The sequence below is a fragment of the Denticeps clupeoides genome, chromosome 18 (assembly GCF_900700375.1).
Source record: "Denticeps clupeoides chromosome 18, fDenClu1.1, whole genome shotgun sequence".
Lineage (NCBI taxonomy): Eukaryota > Metazoa > Chordata > Actinopteri > Clupeiformes > Denticipitidae > Denticeps > Denticeps clupeoides.
Genome location: NC_041724.1, coordinates 5,351,490 through 5,371,266, shown reverse-complemented (window position 1 = coordinate 5,371,266; position 19,777 = coordinate 5,351,490). Strand labels below are relative to the sequence as shown.

The window sequence follows — 19,777 nt, the reverse complement described above, 5'->3', positions numbered from 1 at the left end:
AGCGTGTTCTACGGACGTAGAAAAGACGGACACTTCAATTCACTCTGCAGGGAAGTAAAACGTTGACGCTTTACGCATCGTGAGCGCGCCAGCGTCCTGTCCCACGTGACCGGCAGGTGGGCGGGGTTACCGTGGGGGGGTATTAGGCTACGGGACAGCCGCAGTGCTCGGGCTGAGAGAGGAGCGGAGCGGAGCGGAGCGGAGCGGAGCGCGGTGCCACGGACGGAACGACGACGCGACGGGCGACCCAGCGATGGACGACTTCTCCGACAATTTCTATCGGGTTTTATTATTCGCGGCTCTCACCAGCCATTACCTCTTCACCGTCTACCTCGTCTCGTATCTGTACGTTCACATAACACCAGTATGAGAAGTGATGGCAAGGTACCATTTTCCTTTTCCTTATAATAGACCCTAAAGAATGAACATTTAGAGTAGAGTAGTGCGTGTGTTTTTACACACTGCGTAAAGCTGCGTGCCGAGGGAGGAATGTGACGCTGCGGGATGAAACTTTCCCTCTAGACCTGGTAGCGTCATTTTCTCGAAATGAAGCCACTTTTTTGCATATGCTGTTTTGCGGTAAACTAAACGCCCGTCCCCCTGGCCGCATGAAGTGAGAAGTTCCAGCTCACGAGGACTGAAGCACATTAGAACATCACCCTGGACTCCTGGTTCAAGGACCTTTCGTCGGATTGGACCCTGGGACATTCTGTCAAGTGACTGCGATCAGCTCTCAAGGTCCGAAACTCCATGAATCCCCTCACGGTTGCGTGTACGGCTGAGTAAGGAACGGCGTCCGGACGCGCAAGAGCTTTAGAACCGCCATGGCGCTCCCCAACAACGGCAGTGGAGGAGAACCCGTGGAGGAGATGCCCTTCCCCGAGATTGTGGAGCTGAACGTGGGGGGGCAGGTGTACATCACCCGGTGCTCCACCCTCACCAGCGTGCCGGACTCGCTCCTTTGGGAGATGTTCACCCAGAAGTCAAGCAAAGGGCTCGCCCGGGACACCAAGGGCCGCTTTTTCGTGGACCGCGACGGGTTCCTCTTCCGCTACATCCTGGACTACATGCGCGACCAGCAGCTGGTCCTTCCCGACCACTTCCCCGAGCGAGGGCGGCTGCAGAGGGAGGCCGAGTTCTTCAACCTGCCCGACCTCGTCAAGATGCTGGCGCCCAGGATCAGCAAGCAGAACTCCCTCGGAGACGAGGGCTGCCAGAGCGACCCGGAGGAGTGCTCGCCCGGCACGGACACCACCCGCAGCCTGGCGTCGCTGGGCGCCGCGGCCGCGGCCTGCGCCAGCCTGGTGCAAAGCTCCTCCGACGGAAAGCGGGCGGGCTTCATCACGATTGGCTACCGCGGCTCGTACACGCTGGGCCGCGACACCCAGACGGATGCCAAGTTCAGGCGAGTGGCACGCATCATGGTCTGCGGGAAGACGTCCCTCGCCAAGGAGGTGTTCGGCGACACTCTGAACGAGAGCAGGGACCCCGATCGGCCTCCAGAGCGCTACACCTCCCGCTACTACCTGAAGTTCACCTTCCTGGAGCAGGCCTTCGACAGACTGGCCGACGCCGGCTTCCACATGGTCGCCTGCAACTCCACCGGGACCTGCGCTTTCGCCCACGAGCAGACCGACGACAAGATCTGGACCAGCTACACGGAATATGTGTTCTACCGTGAGTGAGCTCCGTCACCTCTGACCCCCCCCACCCCCCCCCCCCCCCCCAACCCGGCGCTCCAACCCCCCCAACCCGCTTCTCACCATGGCGCGGGCCTGCCTGCCGTCCGCCTCCTCTCCTGAACGCTTCCCTCTGGTTGTCCGCCAGGCGTCCATGGCGTAGCGAGAAGACCCTGTAGCCCAGCCACCCCCCCTCGGATGGAGAGACACCCGCTCCCCCCCCCCCCCCTTCCTCTTTTGTATTACTGACTGTTTTGGAACGGTTCGTTTGAAGCACAGTGTTGCGCATCCGTAGAACTGCCTGACTCTTCACACCCGACTACCAAACACTTCCGGAGCCCTCGCCAGCCTTTCCGGGACGGTGGCACAACACTTCCCGTTCGCGTTTGTCCCGTTCGCGTTTGAAGCGTCTCCGGGACCACTTAACCCTCACCGGAGCGGTGAGACGGACGAGTCCGTCCAAATGTGTCGGGTGGCCCATTTGTAAATAGGCGCGTTAGTTGCCAAGATACGGATCGGATGGGCGACGGAGAAGAAGATCTGCACATCAAAGCACAAAGGCCGGTGCTGAGGCGCAGGACCCAGCTCCGAGGGTGAAAGGGCGAGCGAGAGAGAGAGAGAGAGAGAGAGAGGGCGGGTGGGGGGTGCTCCGTACAGAAAGACAGAGAGCGTCGGGTGTCGGACGAGCTGAGTATTGATTGCGCAATGAAGCGGGGCGCCCACGCACAGCGACCAGGAGATGCTGCGCGTTACATCCCAGGCAGCGCAAAATTCATTTAGTTCTCAGGATTAAGATGCTCGGCCCGCCTGCGCTTTTACCGTTCAGAATGTAAACGTGGCTGCCATCAGAGGGTCTTTTTATTATGCTGGGGTTTTTTTTTTTCTTTTTCTTCCTCTACTATTAATTTTTGGGTTGAATGTCGTGTGGAACACTTTTCAAGTTTATACCAAAACGACTGAAGCAAAAATTAGGGTTTAAAATGATGCTAGAACCTCTAAACATGAATGCATGCACAAAGCGAATCACGAGAATTTGATTATAGTAATAGTAACCAGGCGGACATTATTGTTCTCATAAACTCTAATTATGTCGTCTAATTTGATTGTCTTGGATGACTAATGTTGCACATCATTACAAGTGTCTTTTATTGTAAATGGAGCCAGTGGATGAGGGTGTTTGTATGATAATATCAGCATCGTGTTTTCAGACTGGAAGTGTTGGGTGCATGAGGGAGACGAACAGTATCTGTTTTCAAAAGTTGTCTTTCAAGTGTGCTCTCAAAAAAAAAAATCTAAAACCAAAAAAAAAAAAAAAACATAGTAATGAATAAAATTCTAGAAGAATAAAATATGGGTATGTGGTAGTCGACTTTCTGCTATTCTGTATTAAAGATTTTATAAAGGAAGTTTTTTTTTTTTTTTTCCAAAATATGTATTTCAGCATTTTCTTTCATGTACGTAAATCTTAGTGATCAGTGTGAATGTGAATTTTTGAAAAGCGAGCCATTATAATCCCTGACGTTTCGTCCGTGCGCTATGTCAAGATGCCGGGGAGATGAGTAACGCTGCGAGAAACGGGAGAATTAAAGCCGATTATCTTGTTTTTCTTTCCAGAGTGTACTGCTCCTCTCAACAGACTACAGGGTCTCTCTCTCTCTCTCTCTCTCTCTCTCTCTCTCTCTCTGTATCGGTACTCCTTTCGGAGGTAGACCAAAGAACGGCTGAGATGACAACAAGGACAGACGCGCAACCGGCTCTGTCAAAGCAGATTACAGATCCCCCGTATCAGCGCCACTAATCTCACTAATTAGACTTGAAGCGACACAGAAACGCGCCCTCTGAGGAAAGTAGTTTTCTTATTATCGTGCCTGCACTAGTTGTCAGGTCCGAACAGGAAAGAAAAAAGGCCGGAGTGAACATATCGAGTGATGTGGATGCTGGGGAGAGGAGTGAGGGTTACAGGCCTGCTGGCTGGAAGACGGATGGGCTGTTGTGGGGGCGCATTAGCAGCTTTGGATGATGGGGTGCATGAGAAGCCGAGGCAGGAAGTAAACTGTTTTGTAGCAGTGTGTGGTGGATGGTAGTTAAGACAGTGCGCTGAAGATATAACGGACACGTGACGTGCAATTTTTTTAAGCCTGTTGAGGTAATAGATTTGTGCCTGGGGGTGTGATACAAAACTAGGGACAGCACAAGGAATTTTTAATCTTAAATATTCTTTCATTTTGCATATGTGAAGTGATAACATCTATTGCATAATTATTTTGTCATGGGAAAAAAAATAGTATATATATATAGTGATCAGTACTCGTTATCTCCCGTTTTCTTCATCTCTATAGTGATTAAAGTTACATTAAAATCCTGAACTGGGAGATAAGAGTGTTTTAATAAGCACATATCAGTGTCTGTACTTGGTTTAACCTTCATGTGCCTCTTTCTGTTTCCCTTTCTTTTTAATGCTGGGGGATTGTTTGCAGGATTGTTTCTGTACAGTCGTGTCATGGGAATATGGGGCAGAATGTGCTGCTAAAAGCTCATAAGCCTCCAGAGCCGAGCAGCAGAGAGTGGTGGCTGTAGCTTCAGATTTTATTACAGGTCACTAATTCCTCACGGAGCTGATTTTTCAAGGGGTTACGTGAAATGGCTGCGACACTCAGTCATCTGTAGAAACCGATGCTCCACCGCGAAGCTCAAGGCTAAAGCTTACAGTGGCCATTCAGCGTGTCTCTTTAAGACCCAGAGGATGGAATTTACCTGACTGTATCATGAACTGAATCATAAAGCTGAAGGATTTTGTTGCTCTTCATACCAAATGAAATATACCATAATACAGTCCCATGCAAACATCTTTTTCTACATAAAAAAAAAAACAAAAAAAAAAACAAAAGCATTTGTCTGGGTTAATGCTGTGTTACAATTTTTGGTTTAAATCTTTAGTTGAATAGCTCCTTCAAATAGAAAATCATACACTGAGCCTTCACTCCCACTTTAGCCCACATTGAAACACTTCATCTTTAGACACTAGTGTCTATTAAAAATAAATATGCACAGCATTGATATCCAAATATTTTAGTCATTTGATAATTAAAAAATATGTAGAAGAAGGTTATACAGTGTGAAAACAACAACAACAACATTTATTTCTTATATAGCCCAAAATCACATACAGTATGTCTCAATGGGCTTTGACAGGCCCTACAGTTGACACCCCCCACACTTGACCCTTCTGCACACAAGGAAAAACTCCACAAAAGTGACTAATATTTTCTGAAACAGTGCATATTTAAAAAGAAGACATTTAGTGTTATATTGTAAAAAACTGCCATATATTAAAATGGCATAGTCTGAAATAATACCACCCAGCACTGTAAAAACCACACAAGCTGCTTCTATGGTGTATTGACAAAATGTACATTTTGTGATAATCTGAATTGGTGTTTTGTTCACAATAGTAGAGAAGTGGGAAAGAATTCATTATAATTTTTGCTTTAGGAAATTTTATTACAGGGAGCATTCTCATCACTTGATGGAATCAGTGTGCAGAGGATGTGATGCTGATTACTAGAAAACCAGGCTGCTCTAGTGTTTCTTCCACCTAAAGGCACTGTAGTCTTTGTCACTCAGTTTTTACAAATTCAACTTGTCCTGTCCACATCTCAGTAATGATCCATGTTTCAATGTCACTTAGATCTTGATGAAAAAACTGAGGTCACATTGCAGCTCGTCCACTGCTTCAGCAAACCTGTCTGGAAGATTCTACAGTCTTTCAGTAATGCCCTCTGTAACATGGATGTTGTAAATATTTCATATGAAAACTAGAAATGTTTTTCGCTCCTCCCCTCTGCACCCCGTGGTGATTAAACGCTACGGAGGGCGCACAATGATAAAAAACGTAATCGGTTCAAAGCACGATTCGGTTCTGGATTCTAATAAACAACATTGTGTGACATTTTGAATGTAACTGATTATTACTAACAAAACGTCACAATGCTTTTAATAATATTTTGCATCAGCACATAACCCTGTACAAATAAAATGTGATAAGATGGATCATCTAACGTTAGCAGCCTTTAATGTTTCCACATTATGCAAATCACTGCGGCATTATGACATAGACATTGTCCATTGTGTAATGTTGTCATTACACATCAACATCTTTGGTCAACAACAAATTATTAATGCCATTTCTGCATTGTTCTAATATGGATGTAAACATTATGCTTTTTAAACTTTTTAAAAATCTCTGCTTCACCTATTTAAATCAGCCTTTCATCGATCACTCACCAGTGTTCGGCCTTGTTTTTTTTTTTTAACTGAAGTTTAAGTAATTCCTGATAGATTTTTTGTTGGGGGGCGGGGTAACCTGCTGAATCGGCAGTGGAAATACCAAGGGAATGCAGAGCAGCAACAGCGGAATGGCATAAAGGCAACCGCCAGACTGCTAATCGCAAAAACATGGCCGGCCTGCATGGAGGCCGGGGACCGGCCGGCCCTGGCTGAATATTCACTCTCCATTGCTGCTTTTTCGAGTAGCCTCCCCTACACACCCAGAGGGACACTACTTCTAGGGACGCTGACCACATCCCCTCCTCTCCTCTCTCCGTCCCTCATTCTTACCCCCCCCCCTTTTTTTTTTTTTTCTTCTTTTGTCTCCTGCACTTAGACTCTGCCAAGCCCCCTAAAGCTGGGTTATGTGCCGCTGGCCTCCCTGTTGCGTCGTGTGATGTGTTATTTATAGTCGGGGCGGTAGAGACGCGCACCTTACGACTGTTCATCTGCTCTCCGCAGCTGAGCTCCGCAGCCAGGCCCCGCTCAGGCGTCTCCTGGGGCCAGAGCAGGACACAACGCAGAAGGTACAACAGTCATTATTCACCGGGTGGGTTGAAGAGGGGGGGATTTCGATGTGTGACCCAAGGTTCTGCCTCAGTGCAGCGGATTCGGATCCTCTCTCTCTCTCGGGTCTCCTGTGGCTGTGAACGAGGCCAGAAGGGGGTGAGCTCCTCTGTCCATCTGCTGCAACCTGCAGCCTGTACTGTAGCCTGCAGTCACATTCATGAACAATGGCGTACGGCAGCGCACAGTGCAGCATACTGCAGTAAAGTACATTACTGTCTGGCGCTATGCATTGATAAGGTGGCCAGGCGCCCTCACACAATCCCTTCTCCCACCAAAGAGCAGCTAAGCTGTAATTACACAACGGCCATTAGTGCTCTGATTAAAGCCCATTCTGTCGTCTGGAGGGTAGGAATGAAATGGGCTGCAGGGGGGAAATGAAACACACCAGTCCCCCCAGAGTGGAGAGGGAGGGTGAGGAGGATTGAGAGGAGAAAGAGGGAAGTGGAGGTAGGATGGGAGATTCTGTGTTCTGCTGCCTTGCCTTGAAATCCGCATCACCTGGCAATTTTACACAGTGATTGTGAACGAGCCATAACTCAATTAGCCAAAGGAGGTCTGGAACCCATCGGACCGTCCACATGATGCAACCCGCTTGCCCTGTGGTCCATTCCAGGCACTTTTGACTGGAAACCAGAATGGTCTGCAGTTATGCAGCCCCGTAAGTAACAGACCAATGATGCATTGTGTGATGGGACACACTTCTGTTGTAACCAAGTTCCCCAATTTGAGCTACAGTAGCTCTTCCATTGGATCATCATCTAGACTCTTCTCCCTCTTGACCCCTCGGTGGTGGAATGAACTTCCCCTCGAGGTCAGAACAGCTCAGTCACTGAGCACTTTCAAACGGCAGCTGAAGACCTTCCTCTTTAGAGAATATTTAGATTAACTTGTAACCTTCTTATTGTCTGACTTCTGTATAGAAACTACAACAAGATTGAATAAAAAGATTGTATTCATAGTTGTAAATGTAAATGGATCGGACACCATGGGTCATGCAGACTTTCCCACTGGGTTTCTTCCTTGGGACAATTTTGGTAGGTTCTGACCACCAGATCATCCAACAGGAGCTTTTTACATTATGACCCAGTTGTCTAGCATCACAATTTGGCCTTTGTCAAAACCATGACATTTTCCACCATTTTGTCTGCTTCCAATATTTTAAGAGGGAGAGCAGAAACTTCTGGTGTTGCCCTGTTTAACAAAGATAAACTGTTTGATTTGGGCAAATGCAACAAGATAAAAGTTCTTCATACAAACATCTCTTGGACTCCCAAACCATGTCTTTGCTGCTTGTAGTCATTTGATAACATTTTAAAATAATTTCTTGATTATAGAGAGCTGTCCGTGGTGCTGGTCCCTTAAGGCTTTCAAAAAAAATTAATAATCATACACTGGAAATCTTTAAGATATCTGATACTTAAATCTCAGCTACTGTGTCCCACAACCTTCCCAAGAGAGCCACTTACACCATCTGGTGCCAGTGGGGTCTAATCTCACCTCTAATTACCAGTAATCTCCACTGGGACCTGTCCCCACCATCCTGACTCCCGGGGATTTGCAAAGACTTGCAAAGCAGCTGCACCTCTGCCAGGGGATCAGATGAAGCTGCTCCTGCTACAGGCCCCGGAAGCTCTCCAGACACACAGATTCATTCACTTCTTTTTCCTCCGTTTCTCCACTCCTTGCACACGTGGTAGCAGTGAAACCAAGAGTGAGGTGTCTAGCCTGGAAAACTTGAGGGAGAGGGGTTTAAAGGCAAATATTGTTAAATATTGTGTGGTATTAATTGCACCCACACAGATCCTCTATCAGAGGGATCCAGAGGGAAACCAACAGAGACAAATACAGACGGACCTGTGGTGAGAGCGCGTTAGTGATTAAAGTGAGACACAAATTGTTTCGGGACCAGGGATTGTCCAACCTCTGGCTTTACTAATGAATTACACATTATCATTTTGACTATTTGATTTCTCACTCAGGATGATATTTTGATTACACTGCATAAAACATGGTGCACATGGCCACGTTTGCAAATTGCCCCATCAGAATTGTTGAATAATGGCACTGATAATCTGTCTGTATGTTTGCTTTGGAAGCAGATGTGGTCCTGAGATGAGTCTGCTGATGGCAGGGAACAACTGAATACAACAAAAATGGAAATCGGGGAGGAGGCAGGACCTTGTGGTCAGTGTTAGCAGATTGGGTGGTTTGGTGGTTGTTCAATGTTTGGGGGGAAATTGCTTGCTATTTAAACACTACTAAAGAGTTTGGAGTTGTGAACCAAAGCAGTCACATATCTGGCAACACTGCTGTTTTGAAAGAAGAGGGTTTAAATAGTAAAAAATGAGGCAGGAGGCGGTATTAGAGCACCTCCTGTTTTAAATTTAAATAAAAAATAGCATATAGCTGCATTACTGAAATGATTACACACGAATAAAAAGGGCAGGGTAGGTAGTCGGTTCCTCCTCTCTGATAGACAGGTAACTAGCTAGCAGTCATTAATGTATTCTTCATGGGACATTAGCATGTGATATTAAAATTCCCCAATTGCTACATCTATTCTAAACAGAGCTCTGCTCAAGTAAGATTTACAGAAAACTGGAACCAAGTGAAATAAGATCCCCGGGGCATTCCACAAGAGGTCAGATAACACTGGGTAGCGATCCACTGTCGGAGGTAGTATACAAAACCCTCTGCATGGGGGCTGAGAAAACAAGGTTGGACGGCTTGGCATTGGTTTTGGCAGCCGGTGGAATCGCCGCAGAAACGGTGCCACAGTGGTTTCTGATTTACGCTTGTTTGTGGTTTGTTGGGAACGACTGAGGAGGAGGATCAGGAACAGCAGCTGTGTGGGAAGTTGGGCTGTAAGTTCATGTGTTCTCGCACTTCGATAAAAAAAAAACGGCCAGATGTGTGTACAGACACTAAAAGCGATGCCTCTTCACTACAGGCAACAAAGGGACCGTCCACCAGCAGCTGTTGCACTGAGAGGAATAAAGACTTTAGTCATCCAATTAGACATCATGAGGGCCAGATGCCAACAGAGACATGGGCGTCATGAGAAACGATCAACAGAAGAGTCTGCTGTGATCTACAGCATGTGCGAATGGGTTTTGAACGTGCGGTTTATGGAGCGCGTCGTCTCACTGAAGATGAATAATGCATTTCAGGGCCGGTCTCAGAAAACATTATGCACTGTGATACACACACACACACACACACACACACACATTTACACTGATCACACTTGTCAGAGGAGAGTCTTTTGGCCAAAAAAGGCATTAGAAAGAGGTTCCAGCTTCAGGGTGACTGGGGAGAGTGTTTCAGTCTTAATCCAAGCACTCTCCCCACAACACAGATTATTCTGATGAGTGTCAACAGCGTGTACACACACACATTAATCTTTCCTCCTATCTGTCTCATCTCATAAAATACATTAACCCATGCATGCTTACTGTATAAATCCTCCTAATGCTCACATATGTACATGTGTGCATATACTTTTAAATCCTAGATATGTACACACGCATGCCTACACACACTTGTATGCCTGCAAACACCCACATGGGCACACATGCATGCAAGCAGAGAGAACATGTGCAAGCGAGGTCATTTTCAGAGCTCGTTATTCACCCCTCTTGTGGAGTAGAGTGATTTATCATGGGGTGGCATTTAGTGACATTAAAAACAATCAAATTATATCACAGGTGCACAGTGGCATGCACAAATATGGGAACCTTTACTTTTAAAATGACACTCAGTCTCAATGTTTTTAGACTTTTTGCAAAAATTAGTCAAAATACATTCACACACATTGATTCATAATATTGATTCATGCATATTTATTCAGTTTCTATTCAATGTTTTTATAATTCTCCATATGGGATTATACAGTGGCATGCGTAAATTTGGGCACCTTGCATGTCTGTTGCTGTGTGAGCAGAAACATTTTTCTCCCCTTCTCTGTCCCTTCCCACCTGTGATTGCTCATGCGGTCTCTCCCACACACTCGCTGTGTTTGAATTTCTCCCAGTAGAAACACCCTGACCTCAAAGGCCCACTGAAGCTCCCTGTGCCAGTCGAGTGCCACTAACCAAACACAAGAAAGGGATGGAATGTGATCAAATATTCTGTGTGAAGCCCTCCTGGCCACCTCCTGAACTCCTCATACAAAGGCATGCAGAGTGAGACTATGTGACGCTTTATGTTTTTTTCTCTCTCTCTCTTTCTCTTTGTGTCTCTCTGACTCTCTCACACAGGTCATAAAACATCTCTCCCAAAAGCGCAGAGTGAGGAAAGTCTAACAGAAGAGCAGGTGCCTTCAGCTCCCGTCCCCTCAGCCGCATGCAGCCGAACCGACACCATCGAGTCCCAAGACCAGCAGCCGGAGGATCCCATCAGCCCATCTCCACCACCACCTTCCCCACCTTCATCCCCGCTACCCCCTGATGACCCGGACCTACCCCTCCCACCACCTCCACCAGCACCAGACCCCCCTGATACCATTACTTCCTCCCCAACGTCCACCTCCTCCTCACCCTCCAAGCCCCCTCCTTCATCCATGGTCAGCCCTGCCCGACCCACCACTTTGGCCCTGAAGAGCTTACCAAGACCTACGATCAGCAGCAAGGCCAAGGAGAATGGAGAAACCCTGGCTGGGCCAGACGTAGATGAGGAGGACAGGAAGGTCTTGGAGGAGGAGTTGAAGAAGTGCATAGATGATTTCAAAAAGATCCGCATCCCCAAACTCTTCCCCGACCGCAAGAGGCACTGGCAGAGTGACCTGCTGAAGAAATACAATGCCTGATAAAATTAAGTAAATTTTTTTATGCCAGAATGGTAATTTAATGTAAAAAATGAAATGAGACAAATCATGTCATACTGTGAAAAGAGCTCATTAGGGGGGAATGGGGGCGTGGCCTGACTGCATAAGTGAAGGTGACCTTTATAACGAGGGTTCTGATTGAAGACCGCATGATGAAGATCATTATAGAGGTCATTACAGAGGTCAAGATCAATGTCTTGGCCTCAGTCAATTTGAAGCAAGAATTAAAGCTAGCTGTGCACAGCACTTTTCAGTTTGCATTGTATATTCAAATGCAATTTTTGTTTTAAATAACATAAACTAAACATTTTATTATTGTTTGTAATTTTATAGCAAATTTCAAACGTAAATTATAGCAAATTTTTCCCCACACAAAGAAAGCACAAAGTGTAAACGTTTTCACAACGATATGTATAAAATAGAAATTTAACAACAACAATAATAATTTCTATGTTTATAATTCTAAAAAACATATGACATGATTTGTCTTTGTACTTTACAACAAACCTGTCAAACGTCAAATTGGTACTTGCAGCAGTCGTGGACAGTGGACTGCTCAAATTTGTGCGTGTTTGTGTGTGTGTCTATTTCTGTTTGTGGGGTTCTCAGTTAAGTCTGTAGAAATATAGATAGAAGTGATTGGGGAAATGCCATCGCTGGGAAAAATACATGAAATTAAGATTAAATTAAGATATTTGCCTTTGGTTTCTGATGTTGAGTTTAGGGGTAGGGTTACGCTTAGTCTTGTTAAAGAGAGGTAGCAACACATTTACAATATGCAACATGTGTACATACGTTTCATATTTACATGTTATTTACATTTAATAATTTCTTAAACAACTAAAACAAGTATGTGTGTGGGCCCACTGCATCAAACTTCACACACATGACCAGCTGGAGACAAATAGTTGTAGCAGACCCTATATCTCTCATCAGAGAATTAAAATGTGTGTCAGTTCATTATTATAAATGTATTTATTCGCTATTGCGCCAGAGATTATTTTAGTGGCACACTTTCCACGCTTTTTAAATCTGTCTCTTGCATAAAGTCAGATGAGTGTGAAGGTGAGTAGTGGGTATAAAGCGGGTACTCTTTTGGCCCCTACTGGACCCAGATGTGTTTAAAATTTGAAAGCCATTACGCTGCACCGCAGTTAGAGCTTATTTTTAGGCACATCTCTTCGTGGACGCTTCATGATGGATGCTAGTGTGTTTGCTCATGATGGCAGGAAAAACGGCGATAAACTGTGCAGTGAGGAGTTCACTGTCACCAGTGCTAAATAAAACTTTTTTTCTTTTCATTTTAAATGACTGTTGCTTGTAATTGCACATACACACAAAAAGGGAAGAACATCATTGACTTATTGAAGTGCAGTTCAAGTCAAAGTCAAAGTCATCTTTATTGTCAATTCTGCCACATGTACAGGACTTACAGAGAATTTAAATTACGTTACTCTCAGACCCATGGTGCTTACAAGTAACATTAAATACAAAACAGTAACATTGAATACATAGGTATAAATACAATAAAAAAAAAAACACAATATACAATTTTAAAAACACCATATACAAATAAGGGCACATGGTGGAGCGTGCAAAACCATGTAGTGCAACAGAGGTAAGTTTAAAGTGACAAAGTGACAAGTGAGGTAGTTGGCAGACCAAAGCTGCACAGAGTGACTGGTGCATGGTCAGTTTGTGTGTGTTAGGGTTCAGAAAGTTTGTGGAGCTGAAGAGGGGAGTGGGGGCAGAGCTGGGAGGGAGTTGAGTTTCCTGACAGCCTGATGGGTGAAGCTGTCCTTCAGTCTGCTGGTCCTGGCCTGGAGACTCCGCAGTCTCCTCCCTGATGGCAGCAGGCTGAAGAAGGTTTGCATTGGGTGGGTGGGATCAGCTGCTATGCCGAGGGCTTTCTTGGTGAGGCATGTGCTGTAGATGTCTTGGAGGGAGGGGAGAGGGACACCGATGATTCTCTCAGCTGCTCTGACTATGCGTTTTTTGGCAGGACGCATTGCAGGCTCCAAACCACACAGTGATGCAGCTAGACAGGATGCTCTCGATGGTTCCCCGGTAGAATGTGTACATGATGGGGGCTGGTGCTCTTGCTCTTCTAAGTTTGCGGAGGACGTAGAGACGCTCTGTGCTTTCTTGGCCAGTGCAGTGGTGTTATTTGTCCAGGAGAGATCCTCAGTGATGTGCACACCCAGGAACTTGGTGCTGCTCACTCTCTCCACGGATGCACCATTGATGGTCAGAGGAGCATGCTGAGTGTTTCCTCTCCTGAAGTCAACAACAATCTCTTTCGTCTTCTCTACATTCAGTTCAGAGTTGTGTAACAAACTTCAGAGATATGGAAAGAAATGGCCTTTAACAAATTTTACTATATTTAACAATAGAGTAACAAAGAAATTGCAAGATCTAAGCATAAAATAGCTTTTTGTAATCTGACACAATAGAGCACATGAATTCTAAAAGACTGATGAATCGTGGGAAGGCTGTATTATTATCATGTATTATTCTATGTGAATAATTCTACTGAAGGATCATTGTCATAATCGATGAATTATTATATTGTTCTCTTCTGTGTTTCTCTTATAGAACAAAGAAATGAGAAATATCCTTATATAAAGTTTTTTTATTTTGCATCTTGTCAGATATTACATACATAATTCATACATGGATTTTTTTTAAGTGATGAGAGAAGAAACTCATGCAAATATCAACAAAGAGTGTTAGACACCATTAATGCACCATTAGACCTGGAGCGAATGGAAACCAAGGAATCTTAGGTCAGTAAAAGCAGGACTTGAGTCTTATTGCCAGTCCATAAATTATGCTCCATGAGACACATGAACATGAATATTATGAATAATGAATATTGAGGGAGAAGGAGGAACTTGGCGAGGTGTGTTGAATCATTGGGGGGGTCGACGTCAGCTCTTCAGACTTTACACCATCTGCCCTGAGAGGCAGGACCAAAAAAAGAAAAGTGAAAAGACATGGTTTGTTTTATTATATTCAACTTCTCTCAGGGTTTTCATATTCTGTCTGGCTCTCAGCTGGACACTGCTGGCTCATAGACCTAATTACTGCGAGCGGTGGCCTACAGGCAGGAGTCGATTGTGACACGCGCAGCAGGGATCTAGGTCCTATTTTGCCCCTGTCTATTTTTATATGATTGCCCCAGGTATTATATTATAGTCCACTGTTACAGACATTCTCCACACACTCCACACACTTCCAGAACTCTCTCAACTGGCCAAATCCTTTTGGCAGTGCAAGCTGCTCCCTGTTTAATTACTTACAATCCATATGCCGCACGCACGCATCGGACATCGACAGTTCCGGCAAGATTTCCGAGTGTGCAGGACGGGACCTAGAATTTCAGATGAAGTGTTTAGTGCAGCGACTCAACAGGCGTTATTGCTTCATCAGCTTGTTTTGTCGTGAAGGGCGTGTACCGGAATCCTCTCGGCTGGCCTTCCTCCCGGAGCAACTCCGCGCCAGAACCGAGAGTGGCAATCCTTCAGAGCTGACTGTGGAGAATGAGGATGACATTTCAGGCTGTGCCTTCATCTCACACACACACATACATAATCACTCTCACATACATATAAACACCCTGTCACCCACTCACACAGACTCAATCCCAACCACTGTACCTGTAAATTTAACTGCGCTAACTGTGCTATTTAATACACAGTTTTACATCTGAAATGGGATTTTTTTCAACACCATTTAGCTCAAATAATGTGTAGTGTGAGGAGGTTAGTGATGATCCGATCCCACATTACACCTAATCCATGTCAGGGATTTCGATCTAGGACAGGAGATGTAAGCTACCATTTCACTGAGAAGCATCTGGGTGTCACCTAAGCACTCAACCCTTCAACTAAGCAACTGTGTTGTGATTGGTTAGCCTACTGTAATAATCATCACATTGAAAACATTTATTTTTTATGTGGTTGGCCTGTTTTCCACAATTACGTTCCTGGATTAAATTGCCCTTCCTGGCCTGGACCAGGTGGTATTCCAATTTACAATAGAATATGAATGTATTCTGCGCAATGTAAATTTAACACTGGCAGAGTTGTTGTGTATTATTTAAATTTTGTATACCGAGTATGAAATAATCTTGGTCAAAAGAATATAGACTTTAAGGACTGGTCTTCATTCATGAATAGGACACTTGATGTAATAAACTTATACCCTTATGGTATGTGAATACTGTGAAAAAGTGAAGTGAAAGTGAAGCGATTTTCACACGTGATACACAGCAGCACAGTGCACACAGTGAAATTTGTCCTCTGCATTTGACCCATCAACCTGAGTGAGCAGTAGGCAGCCATGACAGGCGCCCGGGGAGCAGTGTGTGGGGACGGTGCTTTGCTCAGTGGCACCTCAGTGGTACCTTGGCAGATCGGGATTCGAACCAGCAACCTTTTGATTACATGACCGCTTCCTTAACCACTAGGCCACCACTGCCCCTGTACTATTTTGTCACAAGGGATAAAGTGCTTTTTTGTTTACTGCTAAATAAATCATAAAAAAAGACAACCAGCAGAGGTGTCAGAAACCCTTCTGTAAATAATTCATAGCAGCAGCGAGAGTAGAGTTGGTTCTTGCCGCATTTTTGCTGACACTGAGAACGCATCTGCATTCGGTATACAGTGTTTGATACTGTGTCCGGCAACACTGCAGGACATTTATATTTAATCATTTAGCACGGCTAAGCCCGCTGCCCGCGCCATGCTTCGCATCGGGTTTTGAATTAGGTTGTAAATTGCACCCAAACGTCTGATTAAGCGAAGCTGAGGTGCACATTAATTCAGATTTAAGATGCAGCAGCACTACTGTACCCAGGCCGCGGAGGATCAATCCCTCTCACTCTGCTCCTTCCTGTTGCTCTCTCTCTCTCTCCCAGCTTTCCCCCTGGTTCAATCCTTCTTGCTTATCTAGCTCCACTCTCACCCCCTCTTATCCAGTTCCTTTATAGCCCCCCCTTGCTCTCTAGGGTTGTGTGACTGTGGCTGGTGTGCTGCTAAATTCTCCATCATCAGTGCTGAGTGGAGCTCTTGGGATGGTGTCGCTGTGAAACCAAGTGCTCTCTCCCTCCTTCTTGCCATCGTGTTTCTTTTACATTTTTTTGCCTGTATGTGGTCAGGAGAGTGAAGAGGATATGAGTGGGTGCCTGACCGCAGGTGTTTAAGCCATTCTTTTTTCATTGCTGGAATTTTAGACCGGGAAAGCAAGAAATTCCAGTCTCCAGTTGGTGAGGACCTTATGTGACCCCTGCGCTGTAAAAAGTTTTTAAAACAGGTAAGCACAAGGTAAAACACAATGAAATGTGTCTTCTGCATTCAATCCATTACCATTAGTAAGCAATGGGCAGCCATGAAAGATGCCCGGGGAGCAGTGTGTGGAGACCAAGGAGACCACAGTGGACCTTGGGATTTGAACCTGCTAGGCTGCCACTGTCCCAGTAACCAGTACCGAAACAGCATACAGGCTACACAAAATGTTTTACATAGATGTGGTGATGTTGGTCTAAAATTTACACAAAAATCTTCTCGCCTGACCTGTTGACATGGTTATCATCAGGCATTTCTGCAGATATGATTCACAACCAGGGTACCAGAGGCAATGTCCATTAAGGGCTTTTCACTTCTGTCATTGTGCTGAAGCTGTGTGGCAGCTCTGGTTCTGCAGCCCTAAGGACTGACCAGCAGGTCGATCAAATGGCTTTAGACCTGCTTGCAGAAGGGCCCTTTCCCTCAAACTTGGCTCATGAGATACAGATAGTGAGCAGAAAAGCTTTCTGTTCAAGCATGTGTTACATTAAGTGGTCAAAGTCAAGAAAGCCCATAAAGTAATTTCACTCTTCGCCCTGCCCAACAGGGGGATCTCAAGCAGCTTCCAACAGGTTTTAAATTCCCACCATCATGAATAAAACCCTGCAACTACTAATTGTAAGTCGCTTTGGATAAGGCCATCAGCAAAATGCCCTAAACATGACATTCAGGAGTATATTTTCTTTATGGTTCGATAAAGCATGTTTAAAACACAATAAAACCCTGTACCTTCTGTGTGGAAATCACATTTGTGTGTCTTTATCTGGGTTAAAAAATTAATATACAGGGTCAGGACTCAATATTAATACAATAAACTATTTTTCCACGCACTACCAATAAACTCAAGTGTAGAAACTCAATCTGGCAGAGCAGCATCAACACAACACATCAGTCGTTGTTTTTCCCTCCTCTCTCCTCCTTGTCCTTTTGTGAATTTCCATACCCATCAACCAACCTTGTACTCTAATCCTTGCCAGATACTTTAATCTCCTAATTCTCTCTCTCTCTTTTTTCTCTCTCGCTCTCTCATCAATTAGTCAATCCATCAGCATATCCACTTTAAAATCTCTCCAGTTCTGACACACACACACACACACACACACACACACACACACACACAGGCCAGACCTGCTCATATGTAAATGGATGCACAGTAGATCTACTGATCATTAGTGACGCAGGTTTGAAAATATGAACCCTCAGAAGATGCTGCATGACCAGCATTGGCCGTTAATGGTGCCTGACATCATTTACACTCAATCTAAAATCCATTCGTAACAGTAAATATTCCCCCGGGATTTTACTGATGAAAGCAGCCATTAAAATGTTGATATTACCTTTCCACAAGTCCAATACTGGTCACTTTTCCCAATATCTCTCCACAAACAAAGTCAATCAGGTTATTTAAGCTCATTTTCAGGGCTCAGCCTTATACAAACTGCACAAAACCAGGGACCTATAAAAAAAAAACAAAAATGAATGAATGCGGCTTTAATGTTGGGGATTAATGTTTAATGAACACGTCCACGGCGGCCTTTGTTATCTTTAACAGTAACTGTTCATGCAGTTCATTACATCTGCACAAGTATCCAGAAAGAAATGTTTCACTCTCGTAGCCAAAAAATCGGATTCCAGCAGCTTTTCACAGCAGATGGAGGGAAGAGGCTAGTTAGTCAATTTTTGATGCCACTATAGCCGTTTGACTGCAGTAAGTGTTGGATCTGTCATTTTTGTGTGTGTTTCTGTGGTTTTCCATACCTCGCGGATCAATAAAAGGCAAAAACTGTTTCACCATTTGCCTCGGTAGTCGCAAGACATAAAAGAATAGCAAATAAGTTCCCTGCTGACAGCCAGGATGCCGAACGCAGGCACGGCCAATTGCGGTGCTTGGTGGGTTTGGGGGTGGGTGAGGGCGGGTGAGGAAGGTTGCGTCGCTCTATCACCATTTAATTCGCACCCCCCGTTCTGATCTGGAGGCTTGGCGCCCTGACGGCGAATGCTGGTTTGAAAAGGCCAGTGTAATCTCTAAAGCCACCCATGCAGACGACATCAGACAGTGGCATTGTTATTCGTTATATAATCTGGACTATCTTTTTTTTTTTTTTTTTTGATGAGCAATTTCCAAATCGCTAAATTGTCCACAGCTCTGCTAAATGATTATGCTTCATTGTGTACTGGCCAGCTTCACACGAACCAATACCTTTTAAATGAATATTATACAACTGGAGGGGTTTGTCTGTGTAAATGATGAACAACCTCGTACTACCTTGCAATTTTAGCTAACTACTTAACTCTCTAGTTTGTTAGAAAGTTACTTCGTAGTCACTGTATTTTTTGTGTGTGTGTTTATTTTTGAATGGCCAGATGACTTCCCTGCAAACACACACTCGGTGCCTGGTGCCATCATTAAAATATAGCCAGTATATGGTTCTAGAGCTGCAGATAAAACAATTAGACTAACAAATAAAGAATCCTTTTGCAAGTTTTGAAATCAGTGGATTTCTGAGATAAAAGGAATATTGTGCAGAAAGTATTACAAGATAAACGCATTAATGCCGAGGCAAAGCCTCCCACCATAACTTACCTGAAGGTACCAGCAAGATAGCAATTACGTGGTAATCCCATTTCAGAAGGGGCACACTTTTTTAAGTGGGGGATTTAGATGCATCTTCCTCCCCCATTACTAACCCAAGCATCAACAATGCACCAAAGCACTGCTCCCCCTTCTCCCAGTTGCCACGTAATCCTCTGATTTAATGGCAGTGACAGCTCTCCGGTGGGAGCAATCTAATACTGAAATCAAAACAAAAAGAGGTCCATTTGTGCCTGTCCATCATCTTCACAGTTTAATCGGAAGATATAAAATTGATAGCCTTCACAGCACAGGTAAAAACACTTCCGTTTTACAGAAAATTTACATCTGTAGCCATGACTGTTCCCAATGTTTGCTGGGCCTGGAGTTTAGCTGTGTCTCCTGATGTCTCCCGATGTGGGTACAGTAACAGTCCTGTGGTCTTTGCAGATGAAGA

General features: G+C 44.8%; 1 protein-coding gene across 3 annotated transcripts; it reads left to right on the top strand.

Moving 5' to 3' along the window:
• Positions 1 to 154: 154 nt before the first annotated feature.
• On the top strand, positions 155 to 12,708 carry kctd12b (potassium channel tetramerisation domain containing 12b). Of its 3 annotated transcripts, none has more exons than XM_028960020.1 (3): positions 155 to 1,677; positions 6,468 to 6,532; positions 10,835 to 11,020. In XM_028960020.1, the coding sequence occupies exons 1-3, from the start codon at positions 825 to 827 to the stop codon at positions 10,877 to 10,879; spliced, it is 963 nt and encodes a 320-aa protein (XP_028815853.1). In that variant the 5' UTR covers positions 155 to 824; the 3' UTR covers positions 10,880 to 11,020. The 3 variants fall into 3 exon arrangements, with proteins under 3 accessions (XP_028815853.1, XP_028815854.1, XP_028815852.1); XM_028960021.1 differs by having other exon boundaries at positions 6,468 to 6,555; positions 10,835 to 10,974; XM_028960019.1 differs by lacking the exon at positions 6,468 to 6,532 and having other exon boundaries at positions 10,835 to 12,708.
• Positions 12,709 to 19,777: the final 7,069 nt, after the last annotated feature.